We start from the raw sequence: 20385 nt of genomic DNA on the forward strand, positions 1-20385 counted from the left end.
AAAATTAATGCAAAGAATTAAAATAAGTTTTACTTTATGAAAATTTAAAGTCTATTCAAAAATAATTTGTTTTTATTTTGTTGGTAAAATTCCTCCGCAGGCTCTTCCATCCAAGGCTTCCATCCACTTCTATCGCATCGGGCCCGCGCGATTCGGGGCTGGGGGTACCGGCGGGAGGGAGGAGGTAAGATGGGATAACAAAGTATTATGTACATTATGTATGTATGTTAAGGCACAATAGCCAAGCCACAGTTCATAAAGCATAACGCATAAAAAACAGAAATAGAATTGATCGAGGTTTTTATTTACACTTACTTACATTTTTTCTTAACAGAAAGAGTCCGGAGTTTTGCAGCATTTTGTTTTACATCAAAGAAGGAGAATATTTTGGAAAAATAATTAAAAGGATTTTTTGTTTCAGCATTCAGAAATAATAAGAATTGATAAAAATAATTTTGTTACACAGTGTGTTAATCCTGCTAATATAATAAACCCTCTTAAATTATCATATATAATTTTTGAATATTTAGATGATGTATCTCGTTGCAGGCAGAGATTGCCTTGTTGTACATCAATAAACTTAATTTGCAACTAAACCAGGCTGATAAATAAACAGGTAGATGGTAGATCCATTAGATATATTAAAATTGTTATCAATCCCCGCCGCAACAGCAAGTAATGCGTATATACATTTTTATAGAAAACTTCCAAAAACTTCAATGACCAACGGAAAATTAAAATTATTCTCTATCTATACAAAATAATGAGCAGCATTAATTAATGCTTATCGGTCTCTATGGTTTTCAAAATAAAAATTAATTATGAACAGTCGCACGTGACTCGAAACCCTCATAAGACCTATTTATTGGACGTTTTTAAATGGAATTAAGGAATTTTAAACTTAGTGTGCCATAAAAGTAACGTCTATATATTATTCTCACTAATAACTTTTTACGTAAATTAATTTTATTTATTTAAATATAAGATGCTTAAATTTATAAACCGATCATTTTTTTTTTAGAGATTCTTCTAAATGAACCATTTGACTATATTTTTATTCATTTTTGAAACAATATTTTAGCATGCATTCACAATACACATTCAAAACAACAATTACACAGTATAATATAAAATTAATGTTTTAAAGTTGCGCCCCGCGGTTCTCTTGTCCCTTGACTGACTCGTTGGAGCTCACTGATGTATCTTTTTCAAAGACTTTGCTGAATGCCTTTCGACTAATAGCTGCAAAAGTGGCTCGGAATTGCCTGCTCATGAGGCAGTAGAGTGGAAAATTCAATGTGCTCGAGGTGAGAGCCAGTAGGTCCATCAACTCACCCAGGCTGTTGTAGCACTGGGCGAAAAAGTCATAGCCGAGGAAAACGGTCATCAGGCCCAAAATGCCTTGCGGTAGCTCGGTGACCAGAAATAGAATGAGAACGGCCATCAGAAGTCGGCTGGTGCGATCGCCTTTAAGAAATAAATTTTGCAATTAGCCTATTAAAGCGAAGGGGCTAATTAGAGGGTCATTGATTACCATCTTTGTCGTCTTTATTGAGTAATGATCTGCGCCGCTGTTTGTTCTCCCAGAGAGCGGCCAATAGTCTTTGGCTTAGGAAGCTCAAGATGACGCAGGGCAGCAGTTTTATTAAGACCGAGTAAATCCAAAAATTAATGTGGATCAATAGTCGCTCCCCAACACCGCCAAGTTCGCTCAGTCTAACCTAAAAGGGGGAAATTTTAATGATTTATCCTTTACGTCTCTTGTAAGAAAATCAACTTACATAGTAGACAGTGCCGTCCTTGAACGGTGACACGGAAAATGACAAGTAAAGAGGGATGCAAATTATCGTTGACCCTACGCATGCAGCGAGAATGGCATATCTTGTTCCCTTTGCTGTGCACCATAGTTTGCTTTGAATAGGGAAACGCACGGCCAGGTATCTCCAAACGGCCAAGGTCACAGTCAGCCAAATGCTTATTGTATGAAAAATCTGAAAAACAAAATCAATTGATTTTTTTATACAAGGGAAATGAATTTTCAATTTTAGCAAATATCACTGACTTGGGAGATCGATAGAAATATAATTATTATGCTGTCGATCACAGCCACAGGAGGCGCATGGCTTAGAGATCTAATTATGGAGCGTTGCCTGAGACAGTAGCTCAATTTCCTCTGCCTTGAACATTTTATATCCGGTTCAGTCCGCGCAAATAAATATTGAGTCGCTACTTTTGTGACATTACAATACTATTTTGAAGCGTTTGTTTCTCTCCATATTTTCACAGATCAAAATTAAACTTTCAAAATAAAAATTACAAACATGTTTTTTTAAATTAAATTTAAAAATTTGTATTTTTAATAATGTTTTTTTTTACGTTAAAACAGATTAAAATTAAAAAAAATTTATATCACTTTACCTGAGTGAAAATTGCATGGAAGAGAACGTACACGGCCCAACCATAGGAGAATCTCTCTGCTGCAGGTCGGTCCACCAAAATGTACTGGTGCAAGGTATACGGGACATACTCGAGCATGACCAGCGCATCTGCGGCGGCCAGCGCAGAGAGAAGTGAAGAGGTTGGTGCGGCCAGTTCCGGCCTCGAGAGTACCACCATGCTGAGACCGGTGCTCACCGTTCCAGCAAGACAAACAGCGAGACTCGCATATCCGTGGATGCTGTAGTAGGCAGAAACCAGGTTGTCGAAGTCGCCACAATATGACGAGTTTGCCATTTTTGGCTACGGATCAAATGCCTCAATTCTGCAAAAAGAGTCAAGAGAGGTGAAAATAATGTATTTTTCCAAATGTGTGATTGATATTTCATTTCAATTTGAGCGTAACATTCTTTTTAAAAATTAAAATTCCTATTAATAACTGCAAAAATGCGTATGCTTATCAAAAGTAACTTGAAAAAAATTATTAATAAAAATTAAGAGGCGCTGGTTTAAAAAAAATCGACTCAATCTCTAATTCTCTCCAGGTGGCGGAAAGGGGGGATACTCTAAAGTAGAATTTAGCAAGCACTATGTCTGCATTAATATTTAAAAAATATTCTGAAAGCTTAAAAGTTAAACTAATAAAAAATATAAATTAAATGAATCGCCTGCAAATCGTGCATTATGCAACCGGCGTTGCTTTCACACTGTACAGGTTGCATAAATATTACAGGCTTTTTAAACACGACGCCTACAATCAGAGAAAATATTTTTTAAATCTCCATAAATAAATTTGAAATCATAAATTCATGACAAACTTTTTATTTATAATATAAATTAATCATTTCTCAGTGACTTGTTGTATGGCTGCGAATTTCTAAATTTGGAGGTCTGTCCGTGCCATTTTTTCAGCCCATTAAGCACTGTCTCGCACATCCCCCAGCGGGCCGCAATTAAAGCAAGGACATGCAAGATAATGACATTCGACCCTCCGCATGGTTCAGTGACTTTTGCACATTATTTACGCCCGCATACGTCGGCCCGCCTTGGCGCTGCCAATGTTTTATCGGCTATAACCTCATTTGAATATGTCATCCTCGATCAGGGGTTGTGATTTAATTTTCGCTCCACCTCTCGGGACGATCTGATTGATTTTCATGGCTTGCTGCATCTCTTGCAAACGCACATGCTGATTTAATTCAATGAGCTGCCTGCCATGCCCTGATTGATTCAACCACCATCTACTTTACGTTATTTGTGCCTGCGCTCCTATATACACACAGCACGCCACGGAAAATAATTTTACTTGTTACTAGATATTTCAAGTCAATAAATCCATTAAAAATATTCTGCCGACCATGATCAATATAATTAATAAAAGTAAAACAAATGTTACGCGTACTTCACCTAAAAATCCTATCAAATAGGAAAGTATTCCTCTAGCATATGTTATCAATTTGAGTAGTTTATTTCGTTTTATCAGCGATTGATTTTTTTTAAATTACTAGCATTCGTATTTTGAGATCTGTATAATTATATTTTTGCAATGTCGAGAAACTGTTGGAATGGAAACCGTTGAATTGGCGAAACCATTGATTTCTGATATAAAAAAGAAAAAAAGAATAATTATCTCACTCTCATTATTCTGATCAAAGCATTTATCTAATCAACTTCCAAAATCTTATATATTGCAAACTAAGCAAAACTTAACATAAAATATTATGTTCGATGTTGATATAAAACCAAATTGTCTTTTTCAAAATTACTTATTGAAGCAATTTTATAATATCTCATTCCTTTAAACACAATGTGAAAAGTATGATTTATAATTAAAATATCTACAGAAACTTACCTTGTATAAATATTATTATGGTGGTTATCGTCGAGAGTTTACTGTTGAAGTGGTGGTGTCCTAATAATGCTGCAGGCTAAAGCAGAATGCACCTTTCACCCGCAGACGCTGAAGAGGGTGACATGCGTACATGGGCAGAGTGATGAGCCCATCGCTACCCCGCTACTCTCAATCACAGTGCTGCCTTTGGCATTGCTTGTTTACATAATATATCGTTTATTTCATAAAGAATTTAACTTTCCAATAAAATGCAAAAAAAATCTATTATTTTTTATTTATGATCAAACTCAAAATGCAGCTTCTGTAAAATCATTTTCTGAAAGATGGGGTTTGGTAATATATTAATATATTTTTATTATATATTATAATATATTTATATATTACCAAACCCCATATCCGTCATTAATAATCCAGAAATATAACAATAAATTTTAAGAATGCACTGCTTTTTACAACAAATCCCAAACTTAACTCTATATGATGATTAAAAATCAGCCAATTTTTAGTGAAGACTTATTTTGAAAAATAAATATTTAAATAAAAAAGCTTTCTGTGATTAATATATGCACATTATCAAATAAAAAGTTTCTCCATCAAGGTAATTAATTAAAATGTTCTTTGTAAAAAATATAAATCTATATCTCAATGTTTTGTCTTTTTTAATAAATTTACTTCAGTAAATTACTTTCTTTACAACGTGAAAGAAGTCATCCGGTTTCCTGTGTACCAAAAACATGTTATCGCCTTCTCTTGTCTTGCGCGGTTATGTTAGTAACAAAGAGAGTGATAAGAACAAATTATTTGCCAGTCTGATTTTCTGTTTCTCCAACTGCTCGTACAATGGCAATAATGGCATTCAAACTTCTACTTATACTTTTTTCCGTGATCGCCATAAGTATATATTTCACAACTGGCACCGTGCAAAAGTTTGCTGATGCACCACTTCGCACAACCACACAACCGAACTATAGCAAAAAGTGTACCAGCAGAGGCCAGGTATTTTTCAACGGAAGGTGTCGACCCCTCTTTTATTTGAAGCAAATTAGGAGAGAAAAACAAACTTGATATGGTTGAAATAATATCAATTTTCAAACTATAATCAACTATCACAAGTAATTCCAATTATTTTCCAAGATGTTCTCGATTTTAAAAATGTCATTTCATTTTTTCCCCCAACTTTTCTATTATTGTGTGCCATATTTTATTATATGTAATGCTGCCTCATTTCCAAAACACAATAAAAATATTCCTTTCTTAAAATTTATTCCGATCTTTGAGTTTTTTTTTATAATTGCAAAGATTGAAAATATAGCAGGCTTCCTTTTTCCTGTAAGCTTTTGGTCAACATCCTTGCCCAGTGGTTTTCATAGTGATAAAAACTGAATTCCATGACAAGCTATTTGCCTAATACTTAAAATGTCAGTCACCCCGTCGACCTCTGTAACTATAAACACGCAAAGATGTCGGTCAAATTTTTCCTTATAATTGCTGCGATCATGATATCAATCGGTGTTTTTAATGCCGCTGATGTAACTTCTCGCCGGCCTGTCTTGTTTGAATTTTTGAATGCATTTGACGCACCATATCGTACCGCAGAAAAACCAAACATATGTGCCAGAAACTTTAAAGTATTTTTCAAGGGAAAGTGTCGACGCCGATTTTATTGGTGAGCGAATAACAAAAGGAAAACCAACTGGCTGTATTTGAAAAATCAATTGTAATACTGCTTGTAATGATTTGAAAAAAAATTAAAGTTGTGACACTTGCGATTAATAAAAGTGTACCATTTTTCACTACTTGTGACTTTATTTTTATCACTTCTTAAATCATTAAAAGTATCAAAATCCTTAATTATTTACTTTTCTTAATTGCTTTCTGATAAAACCCAATAATTGCGGTTTTTGGTTTCCTTTTTTTAAACGTTGCTGCCTTGTGGTTTTGATTGCATGAAAGAATAAAAAGAAATGGTAAAGTTGCTGAGTTATATTTGTTTGTCAGTCTGCAAGCCCGTCTCTCCAATTGCAATCGCGCAAAGATGTCGTTCAAGCTCTGCCTTCTTATTGCTGTGATGCTAACGATGAGTGTTTTGAATGCAACTGATGTTACTGACAAGCTCCCGGTGCAATTGCCGCCTCCAATTAAAATTGGCGCGGCTGACGCACCACTTCGAGCCAGTGATAATTCCCAGAAGAAGTGTCCCAAATACAATGAGGTATTTTTTAATGGGAAGTGTCGACGCTTTATCTTTCAAAGGAGATAATTTAAAAATACGTACATGTTTCACAAGGAAATTATAATGTTATTTGAAGTTCAATTTTATGATAATTTTTGTTTCTCTGTATCGCATGTTTCGTCTTAATAAAACAGTATCCTCTCGCTAACATTAAACTTGTTTTATTATCTTATTGATTAAAAAAAATCAATGTAAGTGTAAAAGTTAAAATAAAAATCAGTGTAGCCCTTTCTTAATCTTGTTTATACAAAATCGTTCTGTATATCAGAACTAAGTCTGCATTTGGAGTCATTAAGAGTAATAAAAGCTCTTATTTGGCTATTAACTTGCACGGTCATGTACCAAAAGTCGGAGTCGATCTCCATTAGCATTCATTTGTTGTCTGTTGTCTGCTGTAAATAAAACAGAGACCGAAAAAGAAATTTCCTGTGGATTGCCATATTTGAATTGTGGAATGACAGATTTACGATTAAAAGGCGAAACATTTTTTGTTATGCCTGCATGGTTTTGGTCAATTCAGGTGCGAAAAGGCTGCACCAGACTTGGTGTCAAGCTTGCCCGTGCACCAGACACACCTCTGGCACTGCTCTCTCACCCATACCTGATTTTGCAATGCCCTTGCAGACTTAATTAAAGAGTTTGAAAATTAAATGACAAAATACATTATTTTATCTGATAAGAAAACAATTCTTTATGCACCTTCTAAATATTCAATTATTTATATTATGCAAACAATTTAGAGTTTGACTTACGTGAGGCCCCTGAATTAATTTAGTTTATTTGTTACTTGCTTAGTTTTCAAGTGGTCAAGCCTCTAGTTGGTGATTTTTTAAATTAAAAAATCTTTTAATTAAAATTTTAACTTTTTTTTTTAAATCATGTGTTAAAATATTTATAATCACCTGATTTTTGTTGATAAGGTGCATTTTGAATTTTGTTTGATGTTTTGTTGAGCTTGATCCAAGGTCTATAAATTTGGATATTGAACTTGAACTTACATAATCCATTCCTAATAACCAGTTATTCTGGGAACAAGTTCGCTCAAAGCAATAGCGCGTACATTTTTTTTTTGCAACGCGGGCCCCTCCCTTTTAATAAAGAGGAATCTTGAGACTGAGTTGCAATTTTCTCCACCTCCTCGCTTTGGACCATAGCAACAGGATGGAAAGCTTCGGAAACCAGATTATGAGATTGGGCTGATATATAAAATCGCTGTTGCTCTCTCGAAAGGCAACGCGTGGGCCATTGTGAACATTGCCCTTGTGAATGTCACCAAACTGCGAGCGATCGAAGCTTATACGACTCACTTTTATTGACGTTCACAAATTGGCGACGAACAGATGAATTAATATAGGCAGGGGCCTATTTATGAAAATATATAGAAGAAGATTTGTTATGTTTTGTGATAGTTGAATTACTTAAATTGGGGGAAAAAAATCATTATCTACATTTTTGACATGTGAACATTTATTTAATATTTTTTTAATTGATGGATATTCATGACAGACATAATGCGGACAGTTTGAGAAGACAACAGAGGACCTTGCATTTTGCTTGCGCGTGATCCAAAACTGGTTATTCCGCCCGGCTTTTTCAACAATTAAAATTTTATCTCTTTACCAAAGTTAAACAATATAAAATGGAATGACATGTGCAAAAAATATAGCGGAACACTCTGGAATTTTTTGCCACATTTTCTCAGAGTGCAGAATGCTCAATGTCAAATCGATTATTTTCCAGTTTCGTTGGGAGGCAATAACAGGTTAATCTGCGTGCGCTTTTTGGCCAAACGATGCTTAAAGCTAGAGTTTTACAATCTGCGATGATTACTCTCAAGAAAATCGTGAGCAATCATCATATGGAAAACTTCAGCTTTGGGTCAACGAATTTTGCTGCGCTTCTCTTGAGCAGGTTTCTCTCAAGGAACCGCAAAAATAGCCAATCAATAAATTGCTTATGTAACTCTAGCGGTAAGAAGAGCAGCAGAACTGGATTTATTCTCTTTGTTTTAAAGGAAAGAGAAATAAAAATTTGCTATGTGGCAACGCGTAGAATTAGGATTAATTAACACTTTAGCAGAGAATGTGCCATATTAAATTAATATTTTTATCATAACCAAACTTTTAATCAAATTTTATTTAAATTAAACATAAATAAAAAAAAACTATTTGAAATAAAAATTAATTTTTTAAATTTATCTTTGCATAACGTTTTTGTGCAAACATTTTTCTTTAAATTTACATAAAGAATATATTTCTTTTTTATTTATTTGAATTATATTATTTATAGGTATGTGTAATATTTAGGTACGAAATTCACTGTAAATATTGTGATATAAATAACAATCAAAAAAGAGACATTAATTGTGACCAATCAGGTACTAAAATATCGCTTTTGACTCTTAAGGCGAGTTTTCTATTGTTTTTATGATATTGACAGCTACTGAGGTGTCACGCTCAAATTTGTGAGGATAATTTTTCCACTTTCAAGGTTTTATTAAAAGCTGTGAGTATAACTCCAAACAAAGATAAATATCTTTTTTTGTTTTATCTTTGCGGCATCTCCCACTGTGACGTTGTCACGGTCCAGCTTCAAATAATATAAATTCACTTGTTTTACTTGCATTATAAATTTCAATTTAAATCCTACGCTGTCTCGGTGAAACACACAATCACGCTTAAAATATATACCAGACGTTGAACGGAGACACCACCACATCTGATACACTCTCTACCTGTAAATTTGCACAAAAAAATCCAGCGTCCTCTGCAGGTGCTCTTGTTGCTAGGTAAGCTGGTATTTGCTCTGCATAGTTGGTTGCTTCGCAGAGAAAACATGGTTTAACAATAAGTACAAATATAAAAAAAAATATAATTTCCTGTTGGATTGTATTGAGAGCTTTGACTTAAAAACTGAAAAGATGAAAGGCACGTTAATATTTAACAAAATGCTCTTGAACAAATTGCCTTCTTTTTCAGTCGTATTGAATTACTTGTCGTTACTTTACTTTAATTTTCAGCCCATAAATAAAAATTAACTGCCGGCGTTTATGTGTAGCAGGATAAAATTTTGATAGTTGTTTGTCCTTGACAAAGAGCGGTTATCAACTCGGGATAACTCTTCTTATGCTTGTTGGACAAAAAAAAATTAAATTGATATCACCGCAGAAGCGTGAAAAAAATATTAAGAATATTCAAGAGAAAAATCTCGACTTGTTCAGTTTATTGCATTATCTTGAATATTTTAAGTGCTGCATCAAGAGATACAATCACGAAAGAGCCGCAATAAATATTCAGCGGCGTTAATTTCGGAAGAAAAAGGCGAATCTACGAGGAGCGACCGCAACCTTGAATAGAACCGGCCGAAAAGATGATCTGCAACACCCACGACTCGCTCGTGTGAGGCTAGGTCTTTGCTCTAGCGTGCGACCCCGGGGTCAGCCGGCGGCGCGTAGCAACCGGCTTTTCGCAGAGATGGGCACCAGCAGGGATGACAAAGAAAGAAGAAACCACGCCCGGCCGGAGAAGCGACCGGCCGGCCCGCGGTCTCTCAGGGCACACCAAGGCCATCAGGTGGGGGGTGGCATCCTGCCGAATATCGGCTCCTGGTCCGCACTATAAAAAGTCAGGGCGTCGATGGACAATTCGCAGAGTACCTCAGCAGCTCAACAAGCAACAACCATGCAGTCCCTGGTGAGTGCCGCATTCGACACTCTGTGCCGCCTCCGAAGCTAAATTTGCCAATTCATTTCAGGTCGCTTTCTCCCTCCTCGTCGTCGCCGCTCTGGCCGAACCCCAGGTCTTCTACCCTGGCTACGCCGGCTACGCTGGAGTCCCGGCCGCCGGAGTGTATGGATATGGAGCTTACCCCTATGCGGGTGGCTATGTTGCTGGCAGCCCCGTGATCACCAAGACCATCGCCGTCCCCTCCCAGGACACCTCTCGCGGTCTCCCCCAGCCCGTCCAGGACACCCCTGAGGTAAATTTGGATTTTTTTTTGCGAATTCTCAATTTTAATTCATTTTATCCTTTTGAATAACAGGTTCAGGCTGCCAAGGCTAACTTTGCCGCTGAGTACTACAACACCGCTGCCCGTGCTGCCGTTGGTACCCCTGTGGTGTCATCCCCCTACTTCGGAGGATACTATGGCACCCCCGTGGTTGGATCTCCCGTGGTCGCCCTCAAGAGCCGTAGCAAGCGTGCCGTGACCGCCGTCCAGACCCCTGCCTCCACCACCCCTCTGGTGTACTCCAGCGCTCGTTTCGCCGCCACCCCCTACGCCGCCGCCACCTACGCTGCTCCGTACGCCGCCCCCTACGCCGCTGCTGCTTACACCACCCCCTATGCCGCTGCTCCCTACACCTACGGAGGCGCCTACTACAGCGCCCCTGCCGCCTACGGATACCAGTACGCCGGTGCCGCTGCTCCCGTGACCTATGCCTACTAAGCGATCTTAATGACAACGGACTGAACTTTAGTTGTACGACAATCATCTCTATGAGATTCCCGACTTTAGGCCTTATGCTGAAATTTTTCCTCCAAAATGAGAATAAAGCAAATATAGCCAAAATCACTCGTTTCAATTTTCGCACCGCATTTCAATGAATATATTTGAAAAATTGTATTAATGATAAATCAGAGTTAAAAAACAGGACTCTGAAATTTAAAAAAAGGTAAAATAGATAATACACTTATCAAGTGAGAATCTGAGAAACCTGCAGAACTATAATGATTTAATGCGTTTAAAGAATTAAAATGGTCAATCCGTTTTTTCGTCTTCTTTGGTTGTTGTAAAAGTTCATTGTGAGCTTAGTTAGAGAAAAGCAGCTTTTCTCCACAGTCCATGTGCATGAAGTTCTCCCGCATTAGATGTATGGAGAACCAGTGAGATGACAAAGGCAATCGAGTTTTGAGTAAGAAAAAATTACGCAGCACGGCAGCATCCGCAGAAACTTGTGAGCAGATCCTCATTATTGTTTCAATCATGATTCACAAGGCCACCTTCTGTCATTGTTCTTTTTTTTAAACCACAAGCCCCATCAAATTAGCAGATTTTTCATCTTTCGCCCAAAAGATGTTTTGCTTAAAATTATGATCCATTACTAATCACAAATCAATCTTGTTAAATCCACATTATTTATATATCAAAATGGTAAATTTTTTAAATATGGTGGTGCAAGCGCCCTCCAGAATTACAGAAATTTGACCCTAAATTTTGGAAGCAAAAGGCGCAAAAGCAAATCAATATTAATTCCAAATAAAATAGTTCTGATTCACAGCGTTATAAGAAAGGTAATTGAAACTTTTTTGTTTGAGTAGGACCGTTTGCCAGGAGTTGCAAAATATCATTTTTGCAATAATTATATTAAAATCTCGTTGGAAATCCGGGCCAGTTAGGCAACCGGCTTTACTTGAGAGTAAGGCGTATTGCATAGGTCTGTATCACAGGTTTAATTTTATTGCACCTTTTGATATTTTGATGATCACTGCATAGAGAAGTATATATATTTATGTATTTATAGACTAGACCCGTAAGAAATTCCGCATTGCATGGAGATATTCAATATTAAATTTATTGTAGAAGAAATCATAAAAAAATATTATTTGTTAAAAAATATTTTCAAATAATTTTCTTTAGTTTGCAATCTTGAACAGTAGATGCCGTGCCAGCTTCACTTTTGCATAATAGTAAACTGACCTTCCTCATTATTCTGCAGTCACAAAGCTAGCTAAATTTAAAGATAACATCAAGAGACTTCTTTTAAATCATGGCCAGATACACTTTAAATAGAAACATCACCAATTTTTTGGTCTACAAAAATATAAAATCATTGCAATCTGTCCTAATAAAGAACTACAAAGACTCTGCTGATTTAATAAGCCAGTGGCTATGATTAAATCAAAACCATCAGCAAGAGATTGATCATGAATATGCAAATAAAATTTATAGTTAGAAACTTACATTGAAATGATCTTGGGTTGCCCACCCATGAAGCGCCGGTTGCTATTATTATTTCCGTACACTTCTTTACGCAAATCGATTCGAAGAGAAGGCACACATTGTATGTAATTACGGCATGGAGATATTCATTCGTGTAACTGTGTAGTTCCCATGTTGTTCTGATGATTAATGGCGTATTGTAAATTGTTCAGCTAAGAAGTAAGACTAGTAGCGTGTTGGCTAATTATTAAGCTCCTACCGTATTGAAGAAGGCAGGGCAGAGAAAATTAATTTTCAAGTGTAATTTTTATTTAAAAAATATGATGTGAATGATCATATTAATTTTTATAGAGAGAGTGAACGACGTCTCAATGTATGCAAATTATAGGCTTTCAAGATACAAATTATATTTCAAATTGGCCATTGGATAAAAATTAAAAGCGTGCTTACTTAAAATTATTTTTCAAAAAAAATTGCCAAAAATAATAAAATTTAAAAATTATTATATAATTTAATATTTTTAAAACATTTATTGGTATTTAAATCTTGATACTCAAACAGGTATTTAGGGTAATATTAAGCCTATTAAGGCTCAGGAGCAGGTCTAACAGGAGCAACTTAAGACCCATTGCGTGGCACATAAATCATGCAGGTGCAAAATCCGATCTCACGCACCGCCTGCTAAAATTCTTAATTGAAATGGTCCATGAGATACGATCAAAATAGCTTTTCCTGGAGCGGGCGAGCCGAAAAGCGCACTGGTAATTAATTACGGTTGTGCCGGATGAAGTGCAGTAATTTCTGCACTCTCTCGCTCGTTCAAGTCGCTCGATTCGTCCTTAGAAATCCGTCTCCCTTGAGCACAGACCAATTAATTATTACTTCAATTCGCAGGTGCATTCGTCATTGTAGGCTGACAGGCGGACACGCCACAACAAACAAACTGCATTTTCGCGTGCAATTCATAACAACACATCTTGATTGCGTTTCCTTATCGCCGAATTTAACGCAAGCAGCCTGGATATGTCCTTTGCCGTCGAGATAATTGATCAGTGCGGCCAATTTTATTACGCGAGTCGTTTGGTCAAGGTGTTCAGCTCCCAATTGATCCCACGATATTTATGTTAATAAAATGCATCCAAAACATTTTTAAGGTCCACAGTGATTTGCACTCTTTTAAAATGTATTGAGGGCAGAATGTGATTCATAGAGTGTCGCGCAAAATTCTCGATAGTTGCAGCAAACAACTGTATGGTCAATAGAAAGGAGTTTTGGCTCACACTTACCTTACGTTTTATTTTGTTATGCTTGTCAATCACCTTGAATTTAGAAGTTCAATGCTAAAGTTACAGTAAGTGCGCAGAATTGTTCCCTCACACGTTATTTACGTTAAATTAAAATTTAATAATTATGTGCTATTTGAATATTTTGATTCATAACATTTTTTGGGAAGAAAGAAATAAATTTACAATTGAAGCATGTATTATTCAATAGCTTAAATTGAATAATTTAGAAATAAAACTTATATATATTGCCGTTATTCGGCCTTTAATTTTAAATATTATTTTAGCTGATGAAACCAAAGAGATGATTTCTTCTTTTAAATTTGAATACTGCCCATCAGAATAAAGATACATGTATGTCTAATCTATAAACCTATAGGTTTGTAAATAATGTAATAATTATTTAAATAGAATAAATTTTTACTGTCATATTCCAAAATTTTGTATGTGCTGTTAATTAAATTTAAGTGCTTTAAAATATTCACAAATTTTTTAAATTTTTTTTATTCCGGTTATAGACTGAGAAACACTAAACAACAAAACTAGACTTTGTAAGGAAACATAAATTTATTTAAATTGTGAGCTAAAATTCAAAATTTCTAATAATTTCTAGGAAAATCAAGATACTCAACTTATAAAGATCTTTATGGATGAAATTTGCTGGTACTAACTTACATAACATGTAAATATCCATTTACTATTATTTATTATTATTTCTTGACATTGATTTAATCCTGGAACATTATCGTACTTGGAAAACGCAATTGTCCATTTTGCTTTATCTCTTCACAGCCCCCTCGAGAGATAGTGTTGTGGAGCGTAATTTGTCAAAATAGTTGGCGGCGCGTCACGCAATTAGAGCAGAGCGCGCAGATGAAGAATTGCTGCCGCTAATGTGCTCCATGCACAGCTCGCCACTTTTCTGGCCTTGGACTTGGCCGAAAGCCTTGAACCGCGGTAAAAAATTCTTCATACATGAGTGAGGATTGAGCACCAGCCAAAGGACCTGCTTGGTTGGGTCTTCGGCGGACCCCTCCCATGCCTTAGGGGGTACCACAAGTGAATTTTAACGGCACACGCACTCTTTAACCTTTGCGCTCAAAGTCGGCGCCCGCAATAATCGCAACCCTATTAAGGTCGAAGTGCCCAATTTTGCTCAAATCGTTTCCTAAACCGGAATGCTGCCAAGGAAGTGCACTTTTTACGCAATTAGCATAAAAAATGTTAATTTTACATGTTTATTTTTATTACTTCTTCAGAAACAGTATGTTTTTACTGGTTTGGACGATAAAAACAAAACGGTGTCGTTGAACTCAAATTCACTACATAATTAAGTTGCAAATTAATATTGGTATTTCTGCCCCAAGCATATCATTTAAAAACGAAATTTTCCAAAAAGAGCAAGAATTATAAGTCAACACAGTTCAAGTAATAAAAATTTTATTATTAAATTTCCAACGATTTATGGAAAATCATATGCAAGTCTTTGCGACCTTTAAGCAATTTTGAAAGAAATTCCTAGAGAGAACAGCCAATTAAAGCAGCTACTGCATATAAATTTTAATGCTTATTAGTGCGTCAAACAATAGAAATAGTAAGCACCTGATTCCAACGCAAATGCACTTGTTAGAAAAGCGGTTCTGATAAAAAGATAACTACATGCAGAGTTTACAATACGCCACGATATCAATCAGTTCGTGATCTGCGTGAAAAATACATTTTTTTTTAATGACTTGCATCTCCTTATGTAGTAAAAAAATACGGGCATAATAATAACGATGGTATGTGGAGGAGACTGTTCAGAGATAAATGAATAAACATGTGCAGTTTAACTCTTCATCCTTTCCTCTCAACCGCAAATAGAGATTTATATATATATTTGCTGTGTTTATTGTTGGCAAATAATGCAAAAATGCGAGCAATTTTCCTCCTCCTCCTCGAAAATTAACTCGAAGGGAGACTGGTTGATTCTCTCGGCGTGATTTACACAAGAAATCGTGGGGCATTATTTTATATTTTTACAAGGAAAGAAAAGTCAAGTTCAGGGCCACAAGCGACGTGCACTCTTGGCTGACCGTTTTCTCAACTGCGCCTCCGAGGAAATTAAATTAACGAACTCTCGCAGTTGGTTTAATTGAAAGAGCTTGTTAGCCGGTCTGCAGGAGCTCATTAATATTTGTGTGGCTTATCTGCTTGACGTAGTGTGCTGCGTTTTGATACTAAGTGAAAGAAAAAGAGAGACAATCCGCGTTGCACTTTCTGTCGGCAGCCCCTTAATCGCGCCCGTCGCACCACGTCCTTGTCACTACTGATTTTTATGTGATGTTTATATTTCGAGAGAGCTTGATGCTGATTTGAATAAATTGCATTCGATCGACGACAAAAACCAATGGCTTGTCCGCCGATTAGATCATTATCTTGAATGGGCAATTTATCACTTTGAGCTTGTATTGAGTATTTGTTGCACTCCTCGGACATCACTATAATAAATAAGCAATTGTATTTAAATTTTTATTTATTTTTGAGCTAATTAAATATAGTTACATTTTTTTTAGAATAATAATGCAAAAACCAGGGTGGGAAATGTTAAATGTGCTAATTTGAAAAGAATTTAATTAAAAAATAGTATACAAAAAAATATAATAATATTTTTTTAAAGTTATGATTGATTTCGAATTTTTCTTCTGTATTAATATTTAAAGTATTTATCGGTATTTATTTTAATTTTTTTAATATCTTTTTTCAATTTTTTATTTCATGTTGGAATTGAAACTTCTTTCAATTAAAATAGTAAAAAAAAAAAAAATTTATTATATTTTTTATTAAAACAGCAACTGAAAGTAATTTATTATAAATTAAATAATTGTTTCTAATATCTGCATTTTTAGTTCTTGAACTTTGGAAATTTAATTATTATTATATAATAGTACATACCAAAAAACTTAACCTCTTGTGAATAAGGGAAAATGATTAAGTTAAAATTAGTTTTAAATATAAATTATTTAAACTGTGTATGTTTTATAAACTAAAATTTATAAAACAATCGTTTTGAGTAAGCAACCGTCTTGAGCTGACTCGGCGTCAAGTGCGTTCATTGTCAGCTTATTCAAATTGCAGTGACGCATCGACACTGCAGCAGGATAAGACCAATAAAATGCACTGCAATTTGTTTCCAGCAGCTTCTGTGGGTGTGATCCATGTGGTCGGAGGAAGGTTTATCGGTATTGTTATAGTACAGGGATTCAACTATCTATAAAAAAAAGCCAAGCACCTCTCTGTGTCAAGTGCAGGTGCGCCCATTTCCTGCACAAACGTGCTCTGCGAAGTGAACAGAGACCAATAAAAAGCGCATGCAAAAAAACGGAGTGTGTTACAGAATTCTCCGATGGTACAATAGAGCAAATAAATTTAATGCCGCTGGCGGGATTTGCATGCACCGCGTATCATTTCGAATGCACCGCTCTCTAGATCGGCTGCAGCGATGAATAATGCATAATTTATAATATTGGCGGCCGATAAATCCTTGCGATTAGCAGAGTAGATGAAAATAATGCAGCCATATGTATGCGGGTTTTGCCCTCCCGCTAAAATATTTCCTCACACTTGGACTGCTAATTATTCATCAGTTTCAGTTGCTTTTCTTGGGAATTAAATATTTCTGTGACTTCTGTGGGTGGCCACGTTGCGCTGCTCCAACAATAATGCGAGTCAGTTGACACTAGAGGATTTGCATATTGATATTTCCATGCACTACTTGCATGAGCACTCAATGAATCGCATAATTCATTTTAATTAAGATTTATTTCTCACTCGCCGCATAAATTACACAGGGATTTATTAATCGTGTTTCGAATGGAATCGAAGGTTTATGTATAAATTACTGATTCATTTCTGTTGGCAAGTGTGAAAGCGGCCCACGTTGGGTGCCGTATATTTTTATTGGCGCTTAAAGTCATCTCAATCACCATCCTTTTTATCATTCCGCTCATTAGCCAGACTTGTTTGCAATTAAAGAATTCGCTGCTTGATTAATTGTCAGGGACACACTTAAAGAATCATAGGAGGCATTGACTTAGAGAAATATTTCTGAAAGCGATAAATTAAAAGCAGAGATAACAAAAGGGAAACTCCTGCCTTGCCTAGCAATTATGTCCAGTTAATTAAATTATTATTATAAAAAATGTGTATCCTCAAGACCTTTTATCCATCCTCTCCGCCTAGAAAAGAGAGGAAGTCTCTCGATTGAAATCCGTTTCGGTTATAATCAGCCAACCAAACCAGCTTCTTCTTGTTCCCTTTATTTTATCTCCACGCCGAAGTGCGTTCTTTTTTACATATATATCTGCATTGGTGGCAGCTTGTTCTTATATAATTTTTTGTGGAGCAGCATCAACGGAGAATGTAGCGGGTCTTTAAATTGAATGCTGGGTGTGGTCTCGGAATAGTTTTTGCCAAGTTAGGCTACACTTTTGTATTTTAAGAAGGAGAGACCTCGCGATGATAATTATTTGATTAGACACACATTATATTCAGAACGTTCGCGTCCTGACTTCTGTAAGTGAAGTAATTTTAAGGGAGGCGAAGTGACTGTTATAAATTATTGCATCACTTTGAGCCATTATTACTTGTAAAGCTAAAAATTAATCTGCGTCTTTGGAATTATCTATAGCATTTATAAAAATTTAAGTTTGGCTTCTTTACATGGGAACGAGCTTTTAATAAAATTGAAATTTAAGACAATAATTTAAAATTTGAATGAGATAAATTATCAAATAGTTATGTATGTATGTGTTCATTGAACTGTTTTATACGAAATTTAGATATTATCAAAATGAGCTCGCGGAAACCCGTTTTTGTGGATATAATTTTGCATTTTAACTGTAGGGCCAGTTCACATCAAAATGAACTGCGAAACATCATTAGCTTTCCAAATTGCCACGCCACTGAATTCTTGGTGAAACGTTTTAAATAGGATAGCCGACACCTCTCATGATCATAAAAGGCTTCGAAGGTGCAATTTGTATCGCACACTCGATAAAATTCTGATCGAGCGTGTCAAAGGCGCAAAGTGCGCGCCGTAAAATGGCAAAATATATTTAATATGACTCGTTATTTGCTCACTCTGTCGGGCGCGACGCGCCATAAAACCCAGGTACACGTACACAGTTGATATTTTTATTTTTTTATTTTTAAATAATGGGACTGCGGCGCGGCTATGCGAGCACACACAATGCGCGTCGTCGCCGGACGGGACGTGCAAAAAGGCGGGCTTTGAGGTTTTCTCGGGATGTGCTGCGCGCCGCCGCTGCTTTTTATGGCAAAAGCAAATTTTCATGTTTGATTTGTACTTTTAACGTTAAAGACCTGTCGTCTTTTGTTGCGACAATAAAAATGTCAGAGCCTTTGTGCTTTGTCTTAACCTTGAATGAGACCAATAACAACAAACGGCCGTCAAACAATTCATTTACCTATAACAGCAGCAGCAGCAGCAACGGCAGACGACTTGAATTTATAATCATACCTCCTTTCGCTCCGCATTTGTATTAATTTCGCCGCCGCCGCCGCGGCTTATGCATATTTTCCTCCACCGCGAGCCAAAGAGAGAGATGCAAATGCGTGTACCGCCTCTTTATTCGTGTTTTTTTTCCAGCTTGGGTACCGCACCTACTCGTGCTGCAGCTCAAAATTAATGGCTCTGTCCACTCGCACAACTGTATTCGCTTACACACATGTTGGATATTTATTGAGCGGTCGTTTTCTTTAAAAAGGGTTGCCACTGTGCGGTGCGGCTCCCGGTGAAAAGCGCTTAAGTGGCGGATTAATTTGAATATGAGGAAGCGAAGAGTGAAAATGCATTCTGATATTTATATAAATTGCTGCAGTATGTTTTGTCGTGGGTGGTGCATATGATCGTTTTGCCTTGAACTACATTCAAAAAAAGAGGAGAAAAACCCAGCGTGCATGTCTCTCTCTCTCTGGTTGTGCTTTTAATTGTTCGAAAAGGGTGTGGACGCCAGCAGTGACGCTGCGATCACTGAGAGATTTGTGAGTTGACATTATCCGAAGCAAAACACCGGCCGAGGTTATCACATTACTTTATAAAGTGCAATTAACACACAGCAACAACAAAACGCCCGTGTCGCCGGCGCATTTTAATTGAATTAATTAAACTGCCTGTGGTGCACTTTGGTCCGAATCTTGTCGTGACGAGATGAGCCCGCACTAAAAGCCACTCGTGTTAATTACGCTGCTGTTTTTAATTACGATGCAACTCTTTTATTTTTTTGGGAAGAAGCAAAGCATCGATCGTGTTGGGAGCTGAAATTCGCCGACCTTCCTCTTGAAAATTATTTATTTCTCGACTTGGAAGCAACATATGCACCTTTCGCTGCAACGGAATCTGATAAAAAGCAAAATGCAAACTTGAGGAGAGAAAAATTAGCATTTCACAAGAACATTTATTTTAAATTTTTTATCTCCTCTCAGCAAGTTAATAATTGAATTTGATATACTTTTGACTTATGAAGGATTAAAATTAATCTTAATTAATGTTTTTTTTAATTCTCTACAGTTGAAATAAATAAATTTGTATCTGCTCCGATGACTCTAATGCTAAAGCTACTCTACAAATGTAATTTTAT

The 20385-nt window shown here is 36.2% G+C and overlaps 2 protein-coding genes across 2 annotated transcripts; one reads left to right on the top strand and one right to left on the bottom strand.

Annotated features, from left to right (window-relative positions):
- Nucleotides 1-760: 760 nt before the first annotated feature.
- On the bottom strand, nt 761-4433 carry LOC132194316 (G-protein coupled receptor dmsr-1-like). Its single transcript, XM_059615497.1, has 5 exons — nt 4289-4433; nt 2419-2761; nt 1782-1991; nt 1535-1721; nt 761-1467 (listed from the first exon to the last, which is right to left on the bottom strand). Exons 2-5 carry the CDS (start codon nt 2731-2733, stop codon nt 1142-1144), a joined length of 1038 nt encoding a protein of 345 aa, XP_059471480.1. The 5' UTR covers nt 2734-2761; nt 4289-4433; the 3' UTR covers nt 761-1141.
- Nucleotides 4434-10055: 5622 nt separating this feature from the next.
- LOC132194152 (uncharacterized) lies at nt 10056-11090 on the top strand. Its single transcript, XM_059615266.1, has 3 exons — nt 10056-10213; nt 10275-10499; nt 10563-11090. The coding sequence occupies exons 1-3, from the start codon at nt 10157-10159 to the stop codon at nt 10965-10967; spliced, it is 687 nt and encodes a 228-aa protein (XP_059471249.1). The 5' UTR covers nt 10056-10156; the 3' UTR covers nt 10968-11090.
- The last annotated feature ends 9295 nt before the right edge of the window (nt 11091-20385 follow it).

This window comes from Neocloeon triangulifer, unplaced genomic scaffold (genome assembly GCF_031216515.1).
Source record: "Neocloeon triangulifer isolate White Clay Creek 2 clone unplaced genomic scaffold, ASM3121651v1 ptg000006l, whole genome shotgun sequence".
In the NCBI taxonomy this organism is placed as follows: Eukaryota; Metazoa; Arthropoda; class Insecta; order Ephemeroptera; family Baetidae; genus Neocloeon; species Neocloeon triangulifer.